Below are 18,352 nucleotides of genomic sequence, written 5' to 3'. Positions count from 1 at the left end.
AGGGAAAGTTAGCCACCAAGAATTGGAGTTCCTTATGTTGAATGTGCTTAGCAGAGAAACATCCAAGCTAGTCAATAATGATGATAAGAAAAGGCAACAATTTATAATTCATGTAGCTTTTTGTATTCATGGATTAGTAGTAACAATTGACTAATGCTTGTTGTGCTTCATGCTAAGATTACTATTGATCGACAGACATTTAAAAAAAAAGTTGTTTTTTAATACTGTGATGGGATTTTCTGATTCAACAGGACATCATCTCACCTTGTTATAGGTAAACACAATTTAGTCACATGGTTTCTAGCTCATGAATTGCAACTGTTCAATAAACATTATCAGCTTCAGATAGGTGATAAGCTTTTAATATGAGTCCAGTCTATTATGTCATCATGTTAATTAGAGCTTCCTGTTACAGATGTGTCAGCCTCCGCTCAATGTAATGCTTCTGGTGTCATGATGGAACTTGGCTCTGTTCTCACCTGTCTCACAAATGTGAACAACATTTTCTGAAATGTCTTTCTACATGAATGAGGAAAAAGGTGCTTGCCTGTACCGACATTCTTAGCGTTGATTAATTTGCTTAATATCGTTGTAAATGTTGAAGATATAAATGATAGCATACATACTGTGTGGTATTTCTTACTGTGCCCTGTGATGCATCTGCTTGTCATTTTACTTCCTCTGTCTTCAAAAGTTGAGACGTAGAAGCCTGCCTCAGGAACTATCGCCAAGCAAGTCCGCCCTGAATATGGCTGTGGCCCAATGCAACTACGAACCCTTTGGAGATTCAGCTATCCGGCTTGTCAAATGCAATAAATATCATGTATTGCAAGAGGAAGATTTTGCCTGGTGGAAAGTGAGAGATTTGGAAGGGTAAGTATGCACCACAGAATACTTTTTTTCATGATCATGATCTCCCACATATCTTATCCTCATTGGCAACACTTCAGGCAGTCCTGGTACCTTACAGGATCTTTAAAATTAGCCTTAGGTTGGAACTATGTTAGTAGCTATTAAACTTTTTTGGAGAAGTCTCATTTTCATGTGTGCAACTCCATTTTCATTGCCGTCATTGGCTACCAGACTGGGTGCAATTCACAATAGTCACTGCCTGTATACCAGATAAAATAGTAACCTTACTATAGGAGCATTAATTCTGATAAGTGCCTGAACAAGGGCTTGTGCACTCAGAAACTGACCATTTTAGTTTCAGCAAACAAAAGATATAAACTCTGTTCACAAACTTTGCCTCTTGAGTATGCACAAATCAACCTTAGACCAACACTGTCACTATTGTAATAGCAGTGAGAACACAGGAGACCAGTGAGAACTGCTGCAGCAGGAATAATTTCTCACTTCAGTCTCTCACCAGCTTTAGCAATACTTTCCCAAAGAGACAGAGCACCCCCATCCTGCACAGGACAGAAGCATTAAATTATTCCCCTGGAGGTTCACAAGTGGAGGAATCCCCTTCAACTACTTAAAATAAGACATTTTTCACTAATATTCAGCTGGTGTAGGAAAGAGAATCTCTTCCCAAGTCATTAAATAAGAAACAGCTTTCAGAGTACACTGGAGACAAAGGCAGTACAGCAAACAGGAGCTGCTTGGAAGAGATACGATTCCTTGTCTGTCTCATGACGGATACTAACGGAGTTTGACTTTATGTACATGATAGAAATGGGGAAGAGAATAATTTTTGAGCTAGGGGATTTCCAAACTGATTTGGAAGAAAATGAAATGATTTGATCCAGTCATAATTCATTGATTAAGATTACAACTGCAAGTAAGCAAATATATCAGCATTAAGTAAAACTCACAGGATTGGCATACTACTCTGGTTGAAGAAAGCAGCACACAACTCTGGCAACTCTAAGACAATAATAACTTAGTAAGCTGAGACATGCTTTTAAAGGCCATCACTGGAATGATGATGATGATGGCTATGTAAAAGCATATGATACAGGCAGCTTTGCTTACAGAGGCTGAACAAAGTGTTCTGAGATGAATGAAGGAGCAGGAAGAAATCAAGAGAAAGGAGGACATTTAAAGTTATAGACGTATATTTATAGACGTATACATTTTTCTCTTTGGCTTGAGAAACTAAGACTTTTGCAGTATTGATTCTGCAAGGACAAACCTTGTGTTAGTGACTAAAACCAGGACATGGGTGCAGCATAAGGTCCACCCTCGTACCACTATGGATGACTACAGGTCCCCATAACTTAGTTCAACATGTCATGCTGCCTGCTGCTTTAAGCAGTAGCTCAGCTGTCCATATTCCCTTAGCTTAGCTTCTCAATTGCATCTGGCATTGTGTGGGGAAGAGTGCTGAGCCTACCTATTGACTTTCTGTGTTTGACCTTGGATACTCTGCTGGCACCCATTAGTCACTAGCATCTTTCATCACAGCAGCCGAGATGGCATGTAATGATATTGTTGAACAGCTGCTCCAATCTTCCACATGATGAAGCCAATCATTGAGGAAGAAGCCTTTTCAGTGACTAGCAAAAAAAATAATTCATTGAAATGTAGCCTTCTAAAGCAAAATTACCGCTGCATTTTCCTCCATATCATGTAAAAAGCATAAATGTTTTAACCACGAGCATTTCTGTTAGTGGCATTCTAGAAAGCAACTGTCTGATTAATCCCTTTTCCTGTTTTAAGTGACCAATTTTAAGAAGCAATCATGTATGATAGCTGAACTGCGAACTGTTTATTTTGCAGGAATGAAGGTTTTGTACCGAGCACTTACTTGAGAAAGTTATCCCTGAATGACGATGAGCCAAGGTGAATCAATATGCAGCCATTCACTGCTTAAATGTTCTCCTCACTACTCTAGAAAAGATCAGGCAACATTTTTGGAATATTTTTCTTCTTAAGTATCTTTCTGAGTACTAAGCATAACATTTACTGCAAGGTGTAGAATCAAGTACAATTTGCCTTCTTGACTCATACATTAATGCAAAAAACATCAGTTGAAATTCCTGGTTTTATTTAAATCAGGAGGGTTTTGCCACTGTCTTCAATATGCTGAGATTTCAGTCTTTGTAGTGTTATTTCAGCATTAAAATGTCAGCCTTGCTAGCACTCTGGTGCATCTATATAAGTGAGCATTCCAGTAGAGGGTAAAGTGAGTCCAGGTCTGTCAAAGTGATATATCAGATCTGACTTTTTAGTAAGATGATATGACATTGTAAGTACTAAGTGTATGCCAAAATATTTGAATGAAAATCTTACAGTAGCTTAGCAGATTTTCTCATAGTAAATCATACTGGATAAGATTCAAAGGTTTCCTTTTTTAAAAAACAAACAAACAAACAGTAACAACAACAACAAAATGCAACCACTATAATAGTAACCTGTAAAAATCCAAAATTAATTGGAATCACTATTATTTGTACACATGAGATTATTTCGAGGCCTCTTTTTCTGTCACATGAACTCTGTTGCCTGTCATGCTAAGAATATCTATTTGGGAAGTGTATGGTTGTACAGGTTTGGAAATCTTCCATGTAAATTTTGAAAAGGTAGATGTGATCTCTTCATGAGGTCAGTGAAGGCATATGTAGTCTCATTGCCTGCTACAACATGCACAGAGATATTTATCTTTTCAACACATTACATAGTGGAGAGGAAAGGCCATGTGTTTACCAAGTCAGAAAAAAAAAAAAAAAAAAAAGGAAAAAAAAAAAAGGAGAATTAAATATGTCTCAACATTTTAAATGTTCACTGTAGACCATGGCATAATAGCAGCAATTGCTCAAAAAATATATACAGTATGACCTGAGGAAAGCAATTTCCATAACTAGTTTTTTCACGATTTCAGTACACTGTTTTGTCTTTATAGGGAAAACTCAAGTGTCAATGAGCAGACATCATTAGAAGAGCAGAGTATCGCTCAGCACGAGTGAGTATGTAGGATATGTCTTCGTGAGAAATGAAAGATTCTTTGGGCAGACATTCCACTTTATGCAACTTCTTAGAACAATGGAATTCTATACACTGATGTTATATTAATGGTAATAACTATATTTATTGTCATCAGCTTTCAGGTCATCAGCAGCATCACTGCCCACAGGCTTCCAAAAGCAGGAATATATTTGGTTCTGGGAAAAAAAAAAAAAAAATAGGCATTTGACGTTTAGACAAATCAGTCTCCTACACTAGCAAGGAGTAAGGAGTTACTCTCCTACACTGTAACAAGTTGCTGTAAAAAGCTGGAGGCACAGAGTAGGCCCAGATATTTCAGAGACACATGGGAATTAGTGGTTTCCTTCTTATCACGGCCCAAAATCACAAATGCGGGACAAGCCCCAGCTCTAATCTCTGGCTGTTAAAAGCAGCTTTGAAAATGTTTACAATGTATGGCATTTTTCATGAATCTGTTGTGCCTTATCCAGAAATCAGCCTATCAATAACAAGCCCCATATTTCTCCTTGCAGTTGGTATGCTGGTGGTATCTCCCGTGCCCAGTCTGAGCAGCTGCTCCGTCAGAAGGTCCTGCATATACTTTATTGCTCATATATGAACAACTGTGTAAATGTTTCTGTGCCACTTGTCTTTGCTATACTGTGTAGCTAGAGGATGCTGATGCTCTTCAAATAGCTTTCATATTACACAGTGCTGGAAACTCTTGTGCTAACTTGGTACCGATAAACAGATCTCTAAAAATGTCCAGATGCACTGATAGCTCTTACAAAGATGAACAAATTATACACTTCAAAAACAGCCCTGGAACAAAGCCCTAATGTGTGCATTTTCCCCCAGAGCTCCGAGTATTGGTTTTAGCTCTAAGCCTGTGTTGTTTGTTCCAGTGTGGCTCTTCCTGCAGGTCAGTCTAGAGGAGTTCTTTGCGCAGGTTTTATTACACATGGGCATGAAGTAAAACTTCACCCAGACAAGCAGGGAACCTGGAGGAAACCAGTGCTATGCCTGCTGGTTGAGAGCAAAGACTAGAAGTACGGGGTGGCTCAGGTGTACCAGCCATCACAAAAGACAACTGCAGAAGGACTTGTCCATGCACCTTTCTGCAGGAGATCTAGCCTCAGCCATGCTTTCGGCTTAGGTGTCCAATGTAGCCAAGTTATTGTCTTTTCCCCTGGCAGCTGGCTGCTTTCTCACAGCCTCACTAATTGGCACTCAGCCACTAACTTTGAGAAAACCCAGCTTTTTGTGAGCCTTGTCTCAATGTCCTTTCCCTTCAACCTGTGCCATTGGTTCAGGAATGGAATTCAAGTGTGGTAAATCACTGGAGAAAAGCGGCTATGTCTCAGTCCCAACAAGTGCTGGTACTCCTAAATCCAGTTAATTTAAAGGAGGCATGAAGTTTCCTCTGAACTTCACAATGAAGCTTGGCCTGTACGTGAAGTTCTGGATTTCTTCTTTCCTCCCTGCACCAGCCATTTCTAGCACATCAGTGGTGTAGTTGCTAAATGAAGTCTGAAAACCAGACTATCCAGCCCAGTATGGTAAACTGTTAATAGATATAAAAGTGGATCGAGAACCTTGGGACTGGAATACAACCAGGATTAAAAAAAAAAAAAAAAAAAAAAAAAAGTTGTCCAAATATAAGAGAGTGCGGTGAAAATTTTTCTAGTTATTCCATGATTCTCAAATACTTTGGCAAGAGAAAATGACATCAGTCTAATGCATTATGTGAAGGAACTGAATATAATAGAGATAACTCTTATTCAGATAGGATGTATGTGGCATTGTTTGGGTCACACAACACTCACTGCCTCTGGCAGTATCAGGAGGATTGAGAAGGTGTTAAGAAATCTCCAGCTCCCCTGCAAAAATATGTCTCTATGCACCACACAAAAATGTCACACTACTTGCTTCATGTCTGGACCAAGGCACAACTTGCCTAGTTTTAAGCATCTACAGTGGGATACCACAACCAGTTACGCAGATACCCTTTTTAGTGGAGAGAAATAAGTATTTCTAAGGCATAATTTATCTTGTGCTAATGTAGTATTTCAAGGATGTCATATGAGTCACGTCTCCTTGTTTCCTTTGTGGACATTACAGTATAGAAATCTAAAGGTCACTAGGGTGAATCCCAACTTCAATGTTTCTTGTATTATTATATTTTTAATAATTAGGGAAAAGAAGGTGCTTTTATGGTGCGGAAATCTTCTAGCCAGGCAGGAATATTTACTGTGTCTGTACTCAGCAAGTTTAATGAGTGAGTATCCAAAGAATGTATATCATTTCTGTGAGCATGCTATGGGCACATTACTTGGTGTGACTGGTCATGAACAAAATCTCTGCAGCATTGTGTTGGGAAGGGCAGGACAGGGCAGGGCAGGGCAGGGCAGGGAAAGGAAGGGCAGGGCAGGGCAGGGCAGAGAAGGGCAGGGCAGAGAAGGGCAGGGCAGGGCAGGGCAGGGCAGGGCAGGGCAAGAAAGGGAAGGGAAGGGAAGGGAAGGGAAGGGAAGGGAAGGGAAGGGAAGGTGTTGCAGTTCATTCAGCAGCTAATTAATCTATTCATGGATGGTCTGGATGGCACTTTGTAACACTCGAACATACATAGCACTTTGTTGTGTTTTTCAGAAGTAAAAAAGGAACAGTCAAACATTACCATGTGCACAAAACCCCTCAGGACAAGTATTACCTTGCTGAAAATTACTGTTTTGAATCAATTCCCAAACTTATACACTATCACCAGCACAACTCAGCAGGTAATCCTGTGTGCTCTTTCTACTTGATTGGATTTGGCTTAGACTTCTGGGCTTCTCAGAGTTATCATGAATCACTTCTGATACTGAATCTTCTAAATATCAAATCATCCTTTATGAGAATTTAGGTGTAACTTGATCTACTATGTTCACAATCAAAATAGTTGTTTTGCTTTTCTGTACAGTGCTTTTGGGTATTGTACTACCTCTTCTTGCAATACCTCTGCTGGAATAGCTCTTAAGCACAGAAAATACTGTCTTGTGAAGTGACGCATCTGCTAAACATTGTCCTCTGTCATTACCTGGATGGTTGTAATATGGTGTGTGTGTATTTGTGTTAATTCGCCCGGATTATCTTTGATTCAGAGAAGTCATTTATATATTGTCAACTTTAAGAGGTTTTCTTTGTAGGTATGGTGACAAGGCTCCGGCATGCAGTATCTATGCAAGTAAATAAAGTCCCAGACACAGCCTCACTGGGAAATGGTAGGAAGATAACTTTCCTTTTTGAATCTGGTGTCAGTCTTGACCACCAAAAATGAATAACCAGAAAATTGTGACTCTTACTGTGTTCAGGCTTGTAAGAGGTTGCAGAATCCTTGAGCTCACTGTTTGGTGGCCCTTTCAGTTTGTCCATGCAGACAATGCAGAACCTCCTACCCTGTGAGAATTTGGGAAAGATGATCTTCCAGTCATCCAACCCCTTCCATAGCTTCCTCTTGTCCAGAACAGCATTGAGACTCTATGGTTCTATGAAATAGGGTATCCCTTCCTTCATGTGTATCTTCTCTACATCCAGGGCAAGGTGAATGCAAAGGTGTTTTATGTCAACTTTTATTTTGTTCCTTTTTAAGGGACCCTATGTCAAATTTAGTATCAATGTGAAAGACCTTGTATGCTTTCTTCCCCAGCTCACCCGAGTCAAGGCCATTTCTTCCCTCTGCCACATTGCCTGGCACAGTAATACTTGTTTTCCAATCCTCTACATAAATATACGTCATCAATTGATACTTAAAACTTTCTCAAATCTGTTTATAAGGCAAAAACCCAGGTAGTAGCAAACAACACTTTTAGGAATTGTGGTGTCCTTCTATAACTCAAACACAAAGCTGAGATGAGAAACAGGTATGTTGCCTCAGTGCAGCGTGGTTCTGCAACCCTTCAGAGAGAAAAAAAAAAAAAAAAAAAAAAAAAAAACACCATTGCATGTGGTAGATTCTGTGCCTGCACTTGCCTATTTTTTTGCTAAAGGGAATTTCTTTTGTTCCACTAGGAATATGGGAGCTGAAGCGAGAAGAAATTGTCCTGTTGAGAGAGCTAGGAAGTGGTCAGTTTGGAGAGGTGCATCTGGGAAAGTGGAAGGGACAATATGATGTGGCCGTAAAGATGGTTAAAGAGGGAGCAATGTCAGAAGATGAATTCACAGAAGAAGCTCAGACCATGATGTAAGCTGTAGCATTGCTTAATTATTTGGAAGCAATGATCTCTCCATTCATTAATCAGTAACACATAGCAGACACAGGAAAAAATAATTTCCTCTTAAAAATATCATTAAATAGTGTTGGGTACATTAGGCACAGGCTAAATATGTAGCCGTGTAATATTACCAATAGAACAACACAGAGATTGATGGGGTCATATACAAAATTTTTCAATTAACATCTCTTCTACAAGTTTAGAGGTTTCACATACATCACTTAAAACTATGCTTCATTAGCATTTATACTGAAATAGTTAGAAGGATGTTACTGCCGTCCTGCAGGTAGGTATGAGATGAATAACAGGAAAATGCCATCAATATAAACATGTGACTTGCAGCTTGTGACTCCAAAGAGGTAATCATGTTAGAATGTCCAATGAAATTCCATGAAATGATAACTGAAGCTCATGAATTCAAGAATATTTCAGTTATCTCATGTTTTAAATGTATGCACTATATTTCAGGCAGTCAACTAGCTGATACGATCAGAATTCTAAATATGAAAATTTTGCAGCATGATTTTAGTAGAAATTTTTAAGGTAAAAGACCCACCATACCAGCTCATTTCTATTTTCTTCCACCAATATGGCTGCACATTTGCACTGCTTAATCTTATTTCAGATTTTGACTATGAAGTTGTCATTTCATCAATACTGAGTCTTTTTTTTTTTTGGTTACCATCAATACTGAGTCTCCCATTAATGAGCAGAAGGCGTCTCAGTTCTTGAAAAAGAATAATTTACAGCCTGTGATAGGACTGTATCCAGTCTCACGAATGTCTCAGAGTATGCTACATTAATATTTGAAGGACAAAACTTACAGAAATGCACAATCAGAGATATTTATTCTTTGACTATTTTATTTTTATTTGTTTCAGGAAACTTAATCATCCCAAACTTGTTAGACTGTACGGTGTATGCTCAAAACTGTATCCCATCTATATAGTGATGGAATATATGTCAAACGGCAGTTTGCTTAGCTACTTACAGAGTCATGGGAAGGAGCTGCAACCCCTTCAGCTTCTGGAAATATGTTATGACGTTTGTGATGCTATGGCGTTTCTGGAGAGCTGTCAGTTCATACACAGAGACTTGGTAAGCTATCCCACAGGAGAACTGGAACAGGATAGACAGAGGCAGTTCTGTCTTTAGGTTCAGCCACAGCTGCTCTGGCTCTGTAGGCATTCACCCCAAAAAGCATCACAGTCTGCAGGTTAGAGACACAGAGTTGTCTCGGTACAAAGCAGCTCTGGCCTAGGGGCACTAAAGCCCTGTGTAAACAGCACTGCCCACAAGCTGACTTGCTCTGTTTCAGAGCTGAGCTGGCAAGTCTACAGCACTGCATACTGTGCTGCCCACATTTATGGGTGCTAGCCTCAAGGGTTTATGCACCACTTGGCAGCAGAGATATCCAATTATAACATTAATAAACCAAAGAGGTCTGTCCAGTGATAATTTAGTCCTCCAGGAGAAAGAGGTGCAGCATTAAAGATGTGGGTCATGTTTTAATGAGTTAAGGATTTGTTTAATTGGAAACCTTTTCTCTTATAAAACAAGTGTGACCACTGCTAGGATAAATGGGAATTTACTCTGGTGCATTGCAAGCAGGAACAGAACTTGAACGTCTACAGTTGCCCCCTCCCTTAAATATATTTGTCTGCCACTATCTTCAAGTATTTCAAGTTGCTGCAAAACTTAGCTATCAAGAATGGTAGTATAAGTCTTTGGGGAAATAAGTGGTTATTTTATGGGGCTGTTAAAATTCAGCCTACCCAAATTTCTGGTGTATTGTACTTCAGAGTCAATAGCAGCGTTTTACGTTCTAATCCAGACAAAAATATGTTGGAATATTTGTGACAATATTTTTTATAGTCTTGCTTAACTTTCCAATAGGGATGCCATCTCCTCTGGTAGCATTTTAAATCTTGTTGATATTTTCAAAATTTGTTTCTATTAGTGAACAAAGTTGTTAAATCCATAGCTCAGTAATTTTCACACCTGATTCAGAAATCAGGAACGTCAGACAACTGAGGTAGCAGAACTCAAGTTATAAACACAAAGTCAGATTCTGAAAACTGGCTATACACCATGGGAAAACAGAAATAAATTTTGAGCTTGATTGCAGGTTGAGGACCGTAGATTCAAACTACATCACAAAAATTAATGAGCATACAGGCAGAGAATACAGCCTTAGATAAGTGTTCTCTAGTGATAATTTGTAGAACTAGGTTCATACTGAACTTTTCATAAAACAGACTGTTTATATCATCTTTTATTGTTCCACTCTGCTTATAATGCAATGTGAATAATCAAATTGATGTTTTCCTTCCTGCTTTTGATGTCTTGGTACATTCTGAGACTACACAAAAAGACCCTGGAGGATGGTGTAATTCTAAAGACAGGGTTTAGTTTCTAGCTCTATTGCTGTCTTTCCAAGTGAATGTGGGTTTCTCACCTCTGTTTACTCATCCCCCAATGTCATTATTACAGCTGAGGTAATGATAAGAGCTACTTACCACTATCTTACAGTTCCCAACTTAATTGCTTCGATCAAATAATATCATTATTTCTTGAAATGCTAGTGGACAGAAATGATGATTAGCAAAATACTAAGACATTATTTGCTCCTCTTTGGTCTTCTTCTACTCATCTATTTTCTCACTTTTCTACTAAAGGCTGCTAGAAACTGTTTGGTTGACAGCAATCTTACTGTGAAAGTATCTGACTTCGGGATGACAAGGTAAGTAAAAGAATTGGGAGCCTTGTGAAGCTATGATGTTAGTGCGGCTGTAATTTACTGGCATTGTTCAGCTAGCAACTGGCTATTGGTAAAGTTAAGCCACAATGTGTTACAGCTCTTTGCGTCTCCTATCCATTAATGACCATAAACCATCAGGAGGTTAGAATAGTTTGCTGTCTCAAAAAGTTATTGCTTAAAGCCCAGATGCAGCTGAGTGATTTCACATCTAATGCTTGTTAAGGAAATCTCATAGTTTGTGTAGAGGATATGCAACTAATTTGGGGGCTAAACATCTCCATCAGTGGCCTCAAGGGGAAAGAAGTGGGAGAGGATGAGCATCCTAGAGCACATGTCCTCTGAGGGAGCATGGGTTGCTTAGTCTGGTGAAGAGGGGGAGGCTAAGAGGAAACCTGAAAGCTGCTTATGGCTACTTACAATTATAAAGGTGATAGTGCCAAATTTGTCTCAGCACTGCCAGGTGATATAACCACGAGCACTGGTCACATAGTGCAGCTCAGGAAGTTCAGGTTTTGACAACAAGAAGCTTTTCACAAAGAGGTAGTGCAACAGGCAACATGTTAGTTGGGGACACTGTGGAATTGCCATTTCTGGAGGCTTTTAAGACTTGGGTACATAGAGACATAGCTGACCTGATTTGGTGTTGGGAATAATCACATTTGAGCAGGGGACTGGACAAGATGGCCTGACAAGATTCATCTTTGATTCTGCATTATTTATCTAATAAGGTGATAACAAGGACCTGGTCTGTCAATTATAGATACCAGGTATCCTTTGGAAATTTGGAATTCTGTACAGGCTGTTCCTAGAAACCCTCTGATGTACAAGGAAGAAACAGTAAGCAGTATTTTACTGCAACTGAGAAACCTAGTCTCATGGAAGGTGTCTCTGCCTATGGCAGGGGGTTGGAATTCGATGGTCTTTTCCAACCCAAACCATTCTGTGACTCTATGATTCTATAACTCAGTCACAACCTAGTTTGTTTCTTGCCTTGTAGGTATGTTCTGGATGATCTGTATGTGAGCTCACTAGGAACCAAGTTTCCAGTGAAGTGGTCAGCACCAGAAGTTTTTCATTACACCAAATTTAGCAGCAAGTCAGATGTATGGGCCTTTGGTAAGTATGGAATTTGACATATAAATATGTATGCATATATGCAATCATGTCTGGCTTTCCTTAGCATTCCACATGGAAATACTAGACATTTGCACACTGAAAGAATGTAAAAAGCAGTTACAGCTTATGATCTTGTTTATTAATTTTATGCATCAAAACCTGTACTCTGGATTTTTTAGCCTGATTGTTTTTCTTATAGCCACATAGAAACCTTGGCCACCTGGCTCTTTATGTGTTTAATAGGATGCACCAAAGGGAACTGTTGGCAGTGGAGATCAAACAGTATCTTTGGCTGTAGACCATAAATCTGTGCTGCCCAACTCGAAAGAGTTTTTCTATTAGTCACAGAGGTCAGAACAGACACTTTGCATGAGCCCGTTGTGGCAGAGAAACTGTGCTAATGGAGACTCTGCATCTTGGCAAAGAATAAGATGCGTTTGCAGACCACCTTCTACCCATGAATTTCAAACATTTGAACTTCTACTTCAGTGGTTCTCAAGCCATTATTTTAAAATCCCTGGAGTCTGTTCAGTGTTTCTAAAAGTCTGCAAAAGGTAGCAAAGAAAGGGCAGCCTCTTGTGAATAGACTTAAATTCCACTTACATGGGTTTGCTCTTGCAGTAAGAAACTTTTAGCAGCTGTCAAATTGGTGAAAGATTGGCAACCCGCTGTTCTTGACATTGAACGATGGTGAATAAAGCAGACGAAAGTGTTTCCAAATGCAGTGTTTCTTTATATCTTTAACTTCAGCAAGTCTCCCAATATAGTTAATGACCTTTACAAGCTTTTTATAACATACAATTCAATCAGAAGTTGGATTTTCTGGTGATAAATTTTCTTTTTGTTCTGATGGATGAAATCCTGACTCCAGGCATTATTGTCATTAACTTCAATATCAGCATTAACTTCAATGGGAAACACTATTTTTCCTTAGAGGGTCTTTTTTCATTTTACCACTATCCATTGATGCAGTGGAAGCAAAGGAAGAGCTGAATCCGCCAGTTCTTGTTTAGTTGTTTTAAACTCATGTGTCTTTGAAGGGCTAAAGAACTGAACTGATGCATTCATATCCCAAAAGTAGATGTCTGAGAACAAATAATCTTGGCTACTTAATGCTCTCATCAGGGAAAGCTGGAATTCAGATACAATTTTATTCCGATCTCACTGTGACACTACAATGCTCGAGTCTTCAAGCTGGAGGGAAGTTGAAAATCCAATAAATTTCTCAGTGGAAAAAAAATCTTTGCTGTCAGTCTTAATAATAAATATTGTGAATAGAATAAAATTTTTACTTTTTTTTTACTGTTTGTATGATTATCAATCACATGTTAAGTTACAACAAAATAGTTCTAACAAAGCTGGCTGTTTTTATGAATTAATGATTATTCTATTATCCGGTGTTTGTATTGCTTCAGTAAAATTGTTTTTATAGGTATGTGGAGCAGAGACCTTAAAGCATTCAGAAATCTTTCTGTTACCAAACAAATATATGTCCCAATCACTTCAAATGTCTTTTTTTATTATATATTCTATAAAATATGGATAACTATAGCTGTCATTTTCTTTTTCCATCCTTCTCCTTCTCTCTGTCTGTGTACACACATACATATAAAAGGGGATTTTTTTTATATATTTTGTAAAAAATAGACTCTGTGGATATACATGTTTTGAGTTTTGTTCATTATTTTTCACATTAAATACATTTTATAGCTAGCCTTGTTGTCCAACTTCACCTTCTACGACTGCAGAAGTTAGTTATATGTTGCATGTGCACCTTGTTCTGGGAAAGGATTCCCTTGCCTTTCTTGACTTTCATTTCTTGTCTTCCATTGCTGTGAATATTTCCGCAGGTATCTTAATGTGGGAGGTGTTCACTTTGGGAAAGCAGCCCTACGAGCTGTATGATAACATGCAAGTGATTGAGAAAGTTTCTCAGGGATACAGACTTTATAGACCACAACTGGTTTCAGACATCACCTACCAGATAATGTACAACTGCTGGCATGAGGTATGTATAACTGCGTATATTAACTGCAGAAAAAAATATTAGTAGGAGTTACTGGGATTCACGGTTGACAGATGAACTAATGTTCTAAATGGTAAATCTCTCATAAAAGCCTTGCTTTGTATACATTGCATGTAACAGTCTAGTTCAGGACTTTGTTAGCAAAAAGAGGAGAAAGCACAGGAAATAGTACACAAAGGAAGATTCCTCCCCTTCTCCTCAGAACCACAAATTTAAGTAAATAACATTAAAATATGCTTGAATGTCAACATAATGTGCAGGGTGAGATTATTCTCACCTAATTTTACTGTTTTAAAAATTGAGTCCTGAGCCAAGGTAATTGTCTGAATTCTTTCTGTGATTACAGGACCATTACTGCTATACCTCCCGATGGTCATTTGTCCCTTCTATCTTAGCCATTATCTCTATTCATATACATGTGTCTTAAATAATTTAGATAGATCTCTACATTTTTAGATCACTAAAGCTGTGCAACCCCACTGGGGTTATTTTTTATGGGAAGGTTGTGTTATCCCATCTGTGTTTCTTCTATGAGTTGTAAGTCAAACGCTGAACACGCTCGTATTATTTTTAAAGATTTGTTTCTGCTGTGCCAAGAATTAATCCTGATTTATTTTTCCTCCTCAACTAAATTTTAGCCTGTTATCTATGAACCATGGCTTGTTTATCACCAGCAACAAAGGACCATTTGGCATATTGTTGGTGATACCATGAAATGACAGTGATGATAATTTTTTAAATATAATTGACAGAGGAAAAAAAAAAAAAAAAAAAAAAGACAACTTATTTTGAGGACATATTAATGCAAAGGAAAAATGTCAACTATCACAACATAAAGAAAATATACAGAGTAACTTTAATTTTCTTTACCCTTTAAACATCACTGTCTTTCTGTTTTCTTCATGCTAAAGTCAAGAAAAAAAAAATGCAGACTGCAGTTCCTGAATTATTTCAAAAGTAAATAACTGTATCTATCATCTTTGCTTCATTCAGCTACCAGAAAAGCGTCCTGCCTTTTTTCAGCTTCTATCATTTTTTGAGGCACTGAGAGAAGACAGCAGGGCTTGAAAAAGAAGATTCATGCACTGATGACTGTGCATACTGGTTCCATATCACCTGTCTTCTGTGAGAGAATTAAATATGAACTCTTCCTGACATTAACCACCTCTATTATTCTGTATATTAGTCTTTTTCTGACTTAATCAGGAAGCTGACCAAGAACTGTATGGAAAAAGCTTTTATGATATGCTGCAGGTGATAGAATCTGGAAGGATGCTGAGGAAGAATATAATTCATTCTGTTAGCATTGTCTCAAAGGACTTCACAGACACTGAGGCATACAGCAACTGTGTATACACCTTCCTTGCTTCCAAGATGTCATTGTTTGGCCTTAACTGGAAATGTAAACAGGGGAATTGATGCTTCTTAGGTTTTCTGATTATCATAACTCATCTGAATGTATTTTTTTCTTTGTAAACCCTTGAAGCTGATGCATGAGGTCAAATTTAGAACTGCTGCAAGTAACAGTAACATAAGAAGTTATAGACTCACTTTCAATAACTTAGAAATTTATTGGTAAAATATTATATCAGTTTGTTTACTAGTAGTATTGATTTCAATGTTGGCCCTCACGGTATGTGTTTGATTTGGAATTTATTCTAAACTACGTATCTAAGATATTTGCAGCTTAGCTACACATGAGGAGTTTTTTGGAGTGTTATTGCTTCCTGCTGCACATAGAAAATGGATTTTTATTTTATTTTTTTTTTGCAGAATTTTGTAGTCATTACAATAGTAGGTGGTAAATTATGCTGATCTCTATAAAACCTGAAGAGCCAAAATTTTAGAACTGAAAATTTTATTAATATAATTGCTTAGCCAGATATTTTACTAGTGATGAGATGAAATTTGGTTCCTAATGTTAACATTGAGTTCTTAAATAAGAACACCCAACTTTCAAATGCTCATAGCATTATGCTAATTAACACTAACTTCATTCTGTCTAGAGACACCAAATACATCTGAAGTTACTTAACCATAACAGAGTAGTCTAAACTTAGACACGGACATTTGTAAAATGCTGATCTAATGTATATAAAAAGAAGGGGTTATAAAATAAAGCAATTTCTGGGAAAAATAATAATAATAATAATAATAATAATAAATCATCTCCTCTCTCCTTTGACTTGAACTAGGTCTTTTTGAGACCCCTCTAGGAGTCAGAGTGATTGCTGCCTACCAGCTGCCCGGGTGGAGCTGTCCCAGCCTTAATGGGGACACCTCTGCAGCTCAAGTCTGAGCTGGGGCCAGCACATGTCCAGCTATAAACCAAGCCTAAGGAGTAAAAAAATGCAGGGTGCAGACATGTAGGGAGAGGGGAGAAAGAAATGAAGACCAGGGGCCAGTCTGGGGCTCTGGTGCCTGTGCTTGTTATTGTTGCCTAGTTCCTCTGCTGGAAGCTCCCTTGCAGAGCACATGCCTGTCTACAACGGGAGCAGTGTGTCTTTCTGGGGAAATAGCATCTGGGACCATGAAAATGACTGTGTGTGACTACACACAGCTGGGGGGGACGGGCTTGGGAGGCTTGTATGGTCTGAGGGAGAGGTTGGGCATGGGGTGATGTTGCCTGTGCTTCAAGGAAGAGGTTCAGACCCAATTAAAGGGCAGCATATGAGTGAAGGGTGGGCCCCAAGGACAGACGGGGTGAGGGACTGACATTGGGGCTGATGTATGGGGATGGCTTTTTAATATAAATGTCGTCTTTTTATTTCTGTCCTTCCAACATCCTGCTATATTTTTTAGTGGTTTTAATATATTAACAATTCTGAATTGTGGTCTTTCAATTTATAGCACAGCTTTTAAAATTAATTGCATTGAAATGAAAGCTTTGTCTTAATGGAAATGTTAATCTTAACAACAGATCTGAAGATGGCTGGCATGTCTAATTACATTATTTAATTTTTTTCAGATTTGTCATTCCCCATTTTTGTTGCTGCCCTGTAAGTGAGAAAAACACATATAGGTGAATTATTTATCTTAAAGTTCAGCTAAAGTACTAAGGTTTAGGGATATTATGGAAATAAGATATATGGTATAGAAAACTCTAAGAAAAAAATAAAAATAAATAAAAATGTTTCCATTCCTTTACATTCCTGTGTAGTTTGCAGCTAACCAGTATCATCTCTCTACCATTCTGAATTGTCTTTAGTTGGTTCTTGTCTCTTAAATCAGTAGAGACCTACAAGGGACAGAATCGTGGAGGTCTGAAGGGACCTCTAGAAGTCATCTACCGAACTTCGCACTCAGACTGGGACTGTCCCAGCGACTATCCCAACATACCTTTATCTACCTGAACCTTGAACACTTTCCAGGAAGGCAATCCCACAGCCTTTCATAGTGCGGGATAGGCAACCTGTCCCAGCACTGAACTACCCTCCTCATGAACAGCTTTTCCTTTCCAGGTGCAGACTGAACATCCTAAGCCTCAGCCTGCTGCCCCCTGTTATATATATACATATACGCTGTCACTACAGAGGACTGAGCCAAACGAGTAGCTGTAGGCAGTTATGAGGTTTCTCTGTAGCTTCTTTGCCTTACTCAGCAAGGCCTGCTACCTCAGCCTCTCTTCATCAGTCATGTACTGTAGGCCCTTTATCTGTGGGAGCTCTCTAGAAAAGCTCTCTGGTTTCTCCACATCCCTCTTGAACTAGGAGCCACCAAAACGTTATTGCAGAGTTATCTCACTGGTGGCAAACAGAGGAAAATAACGACTTCCCTTGACAAGCTGGTCGTGCTCCTCCTAATGAATTCCAGTCTGCGATTTCCCTCTCTCACAGCAGCCACGCGCTGTTGGCTCACGTTCAACCTGGTGTCGTTCACAGCTCTTGGATCCTTTTTGGCAGGGCTGCTACTCAGTCACTCAGTTCCCAGCGTGCATCAATACATAGGGCTATTCCACACCAAGTGCAGAACTTTGCACTTCCACTTCTTAATTTTCATGAGCTTTCTGCTGGCCCAGTCATCTAGTGTATTCATATCCCTCTAGACAGAAGCTCTGCCATTTGTCGTGTGTCAACACACCTGCTCCTTCTGTTGCCACTGCTCCAAGACAGCTGGAGACAGGGCAGTTTACCTTAGAGCATCTGAAGTGGTACTAGGCATCTATCCTCAGGTATCTAAACTCTACCCAAGTTTCCACTGAAAGTGCATAGCAGAGGAGGGAAGAATGAGTAGACCTTTTTCGGGATCTCACCACACGACAGAAAGAGTCCGTATACAGGTTCTCAGAAT

At 38.8% G+C, this 18,352-nt stretch overlaps 1 protein-coding gene across 1 annotated transcript in view; it reads left to right on the top strand.

Moving 5' to 3' along the window:
• The window catches only part of BMX (BMX non-receptor tyrosine kinase), a 29,010-nt gene extending 13,200 nt beyond the window's left edge, over nt 1-15,810 (top strand). Inside the window, exons 7-19 of the mRNA XM_035327192.1 lie at nt 695-873; nt 2,728-2,790; nt 3,851-3,910; nt 4,446-4,500; nt 6,108-6,190; nt 6,559-6,686; nt 7,095-7,169; nt 7,957-8,128; nt 9,041-9,257; nt 10,838-10,902; nt 11,918-12,036; nt 13,887-14,044; nt 15,056-15,810. Of these exons, the coding sequence (XP_035183083.1) occupies nt 695-873; nt 2,728-2,790; nt 3,851-3,910; nt 4,446-4,500; nt 6,108-6,190; nt 6,559-6,686; nt 7,095-7,169; nt 7,957-8,128; nt 9,041-9,257; nt 10,838-10,902; nt 11,918-12,036; nt 13,887-14,044; nt 15,056-15,130 (1,449 nt within the window). The 3' untranslated portion in view covers nt 15,131-15,810. The remainder of the gene's footprint in view (nt 1-694; nt 874-2,727; nt 2,791-3,850; nt 3,911-4,445; nt 4,501-6,107; nt 6,191-6,558; nt 6,687-7,094; nt 7,170-7,956; nt 8,129-9,040; nt 9,258-10,837; nt 10,903-11,917; nt 12,037-13,886; nt 14,045-15,055) is intronic.
• The last annotated feature ends 2,542 nt before the right edge of the window (nt 15,811-18,352 follow it).

This window comes from Oxyura jamaicensis, chromosome 1 (genome assembly GCF_011077185.1).
Source record: "Oxyura jamaicensis isolate SHBP4307 breed ruddy duck chromosome 1, BPBGC_Ojam_1.0, whole genome shotgun sequence".
Classification (NCBI taxonomy): Eukaryota; Metazoa; Chordata; class Aves; order Anseriformes; family Anatidae; genus Oxyura; species Oxyura jamaicensis.
This window is presented reverse-complemented; position numbering and strand designations above follow the sequence as displayed.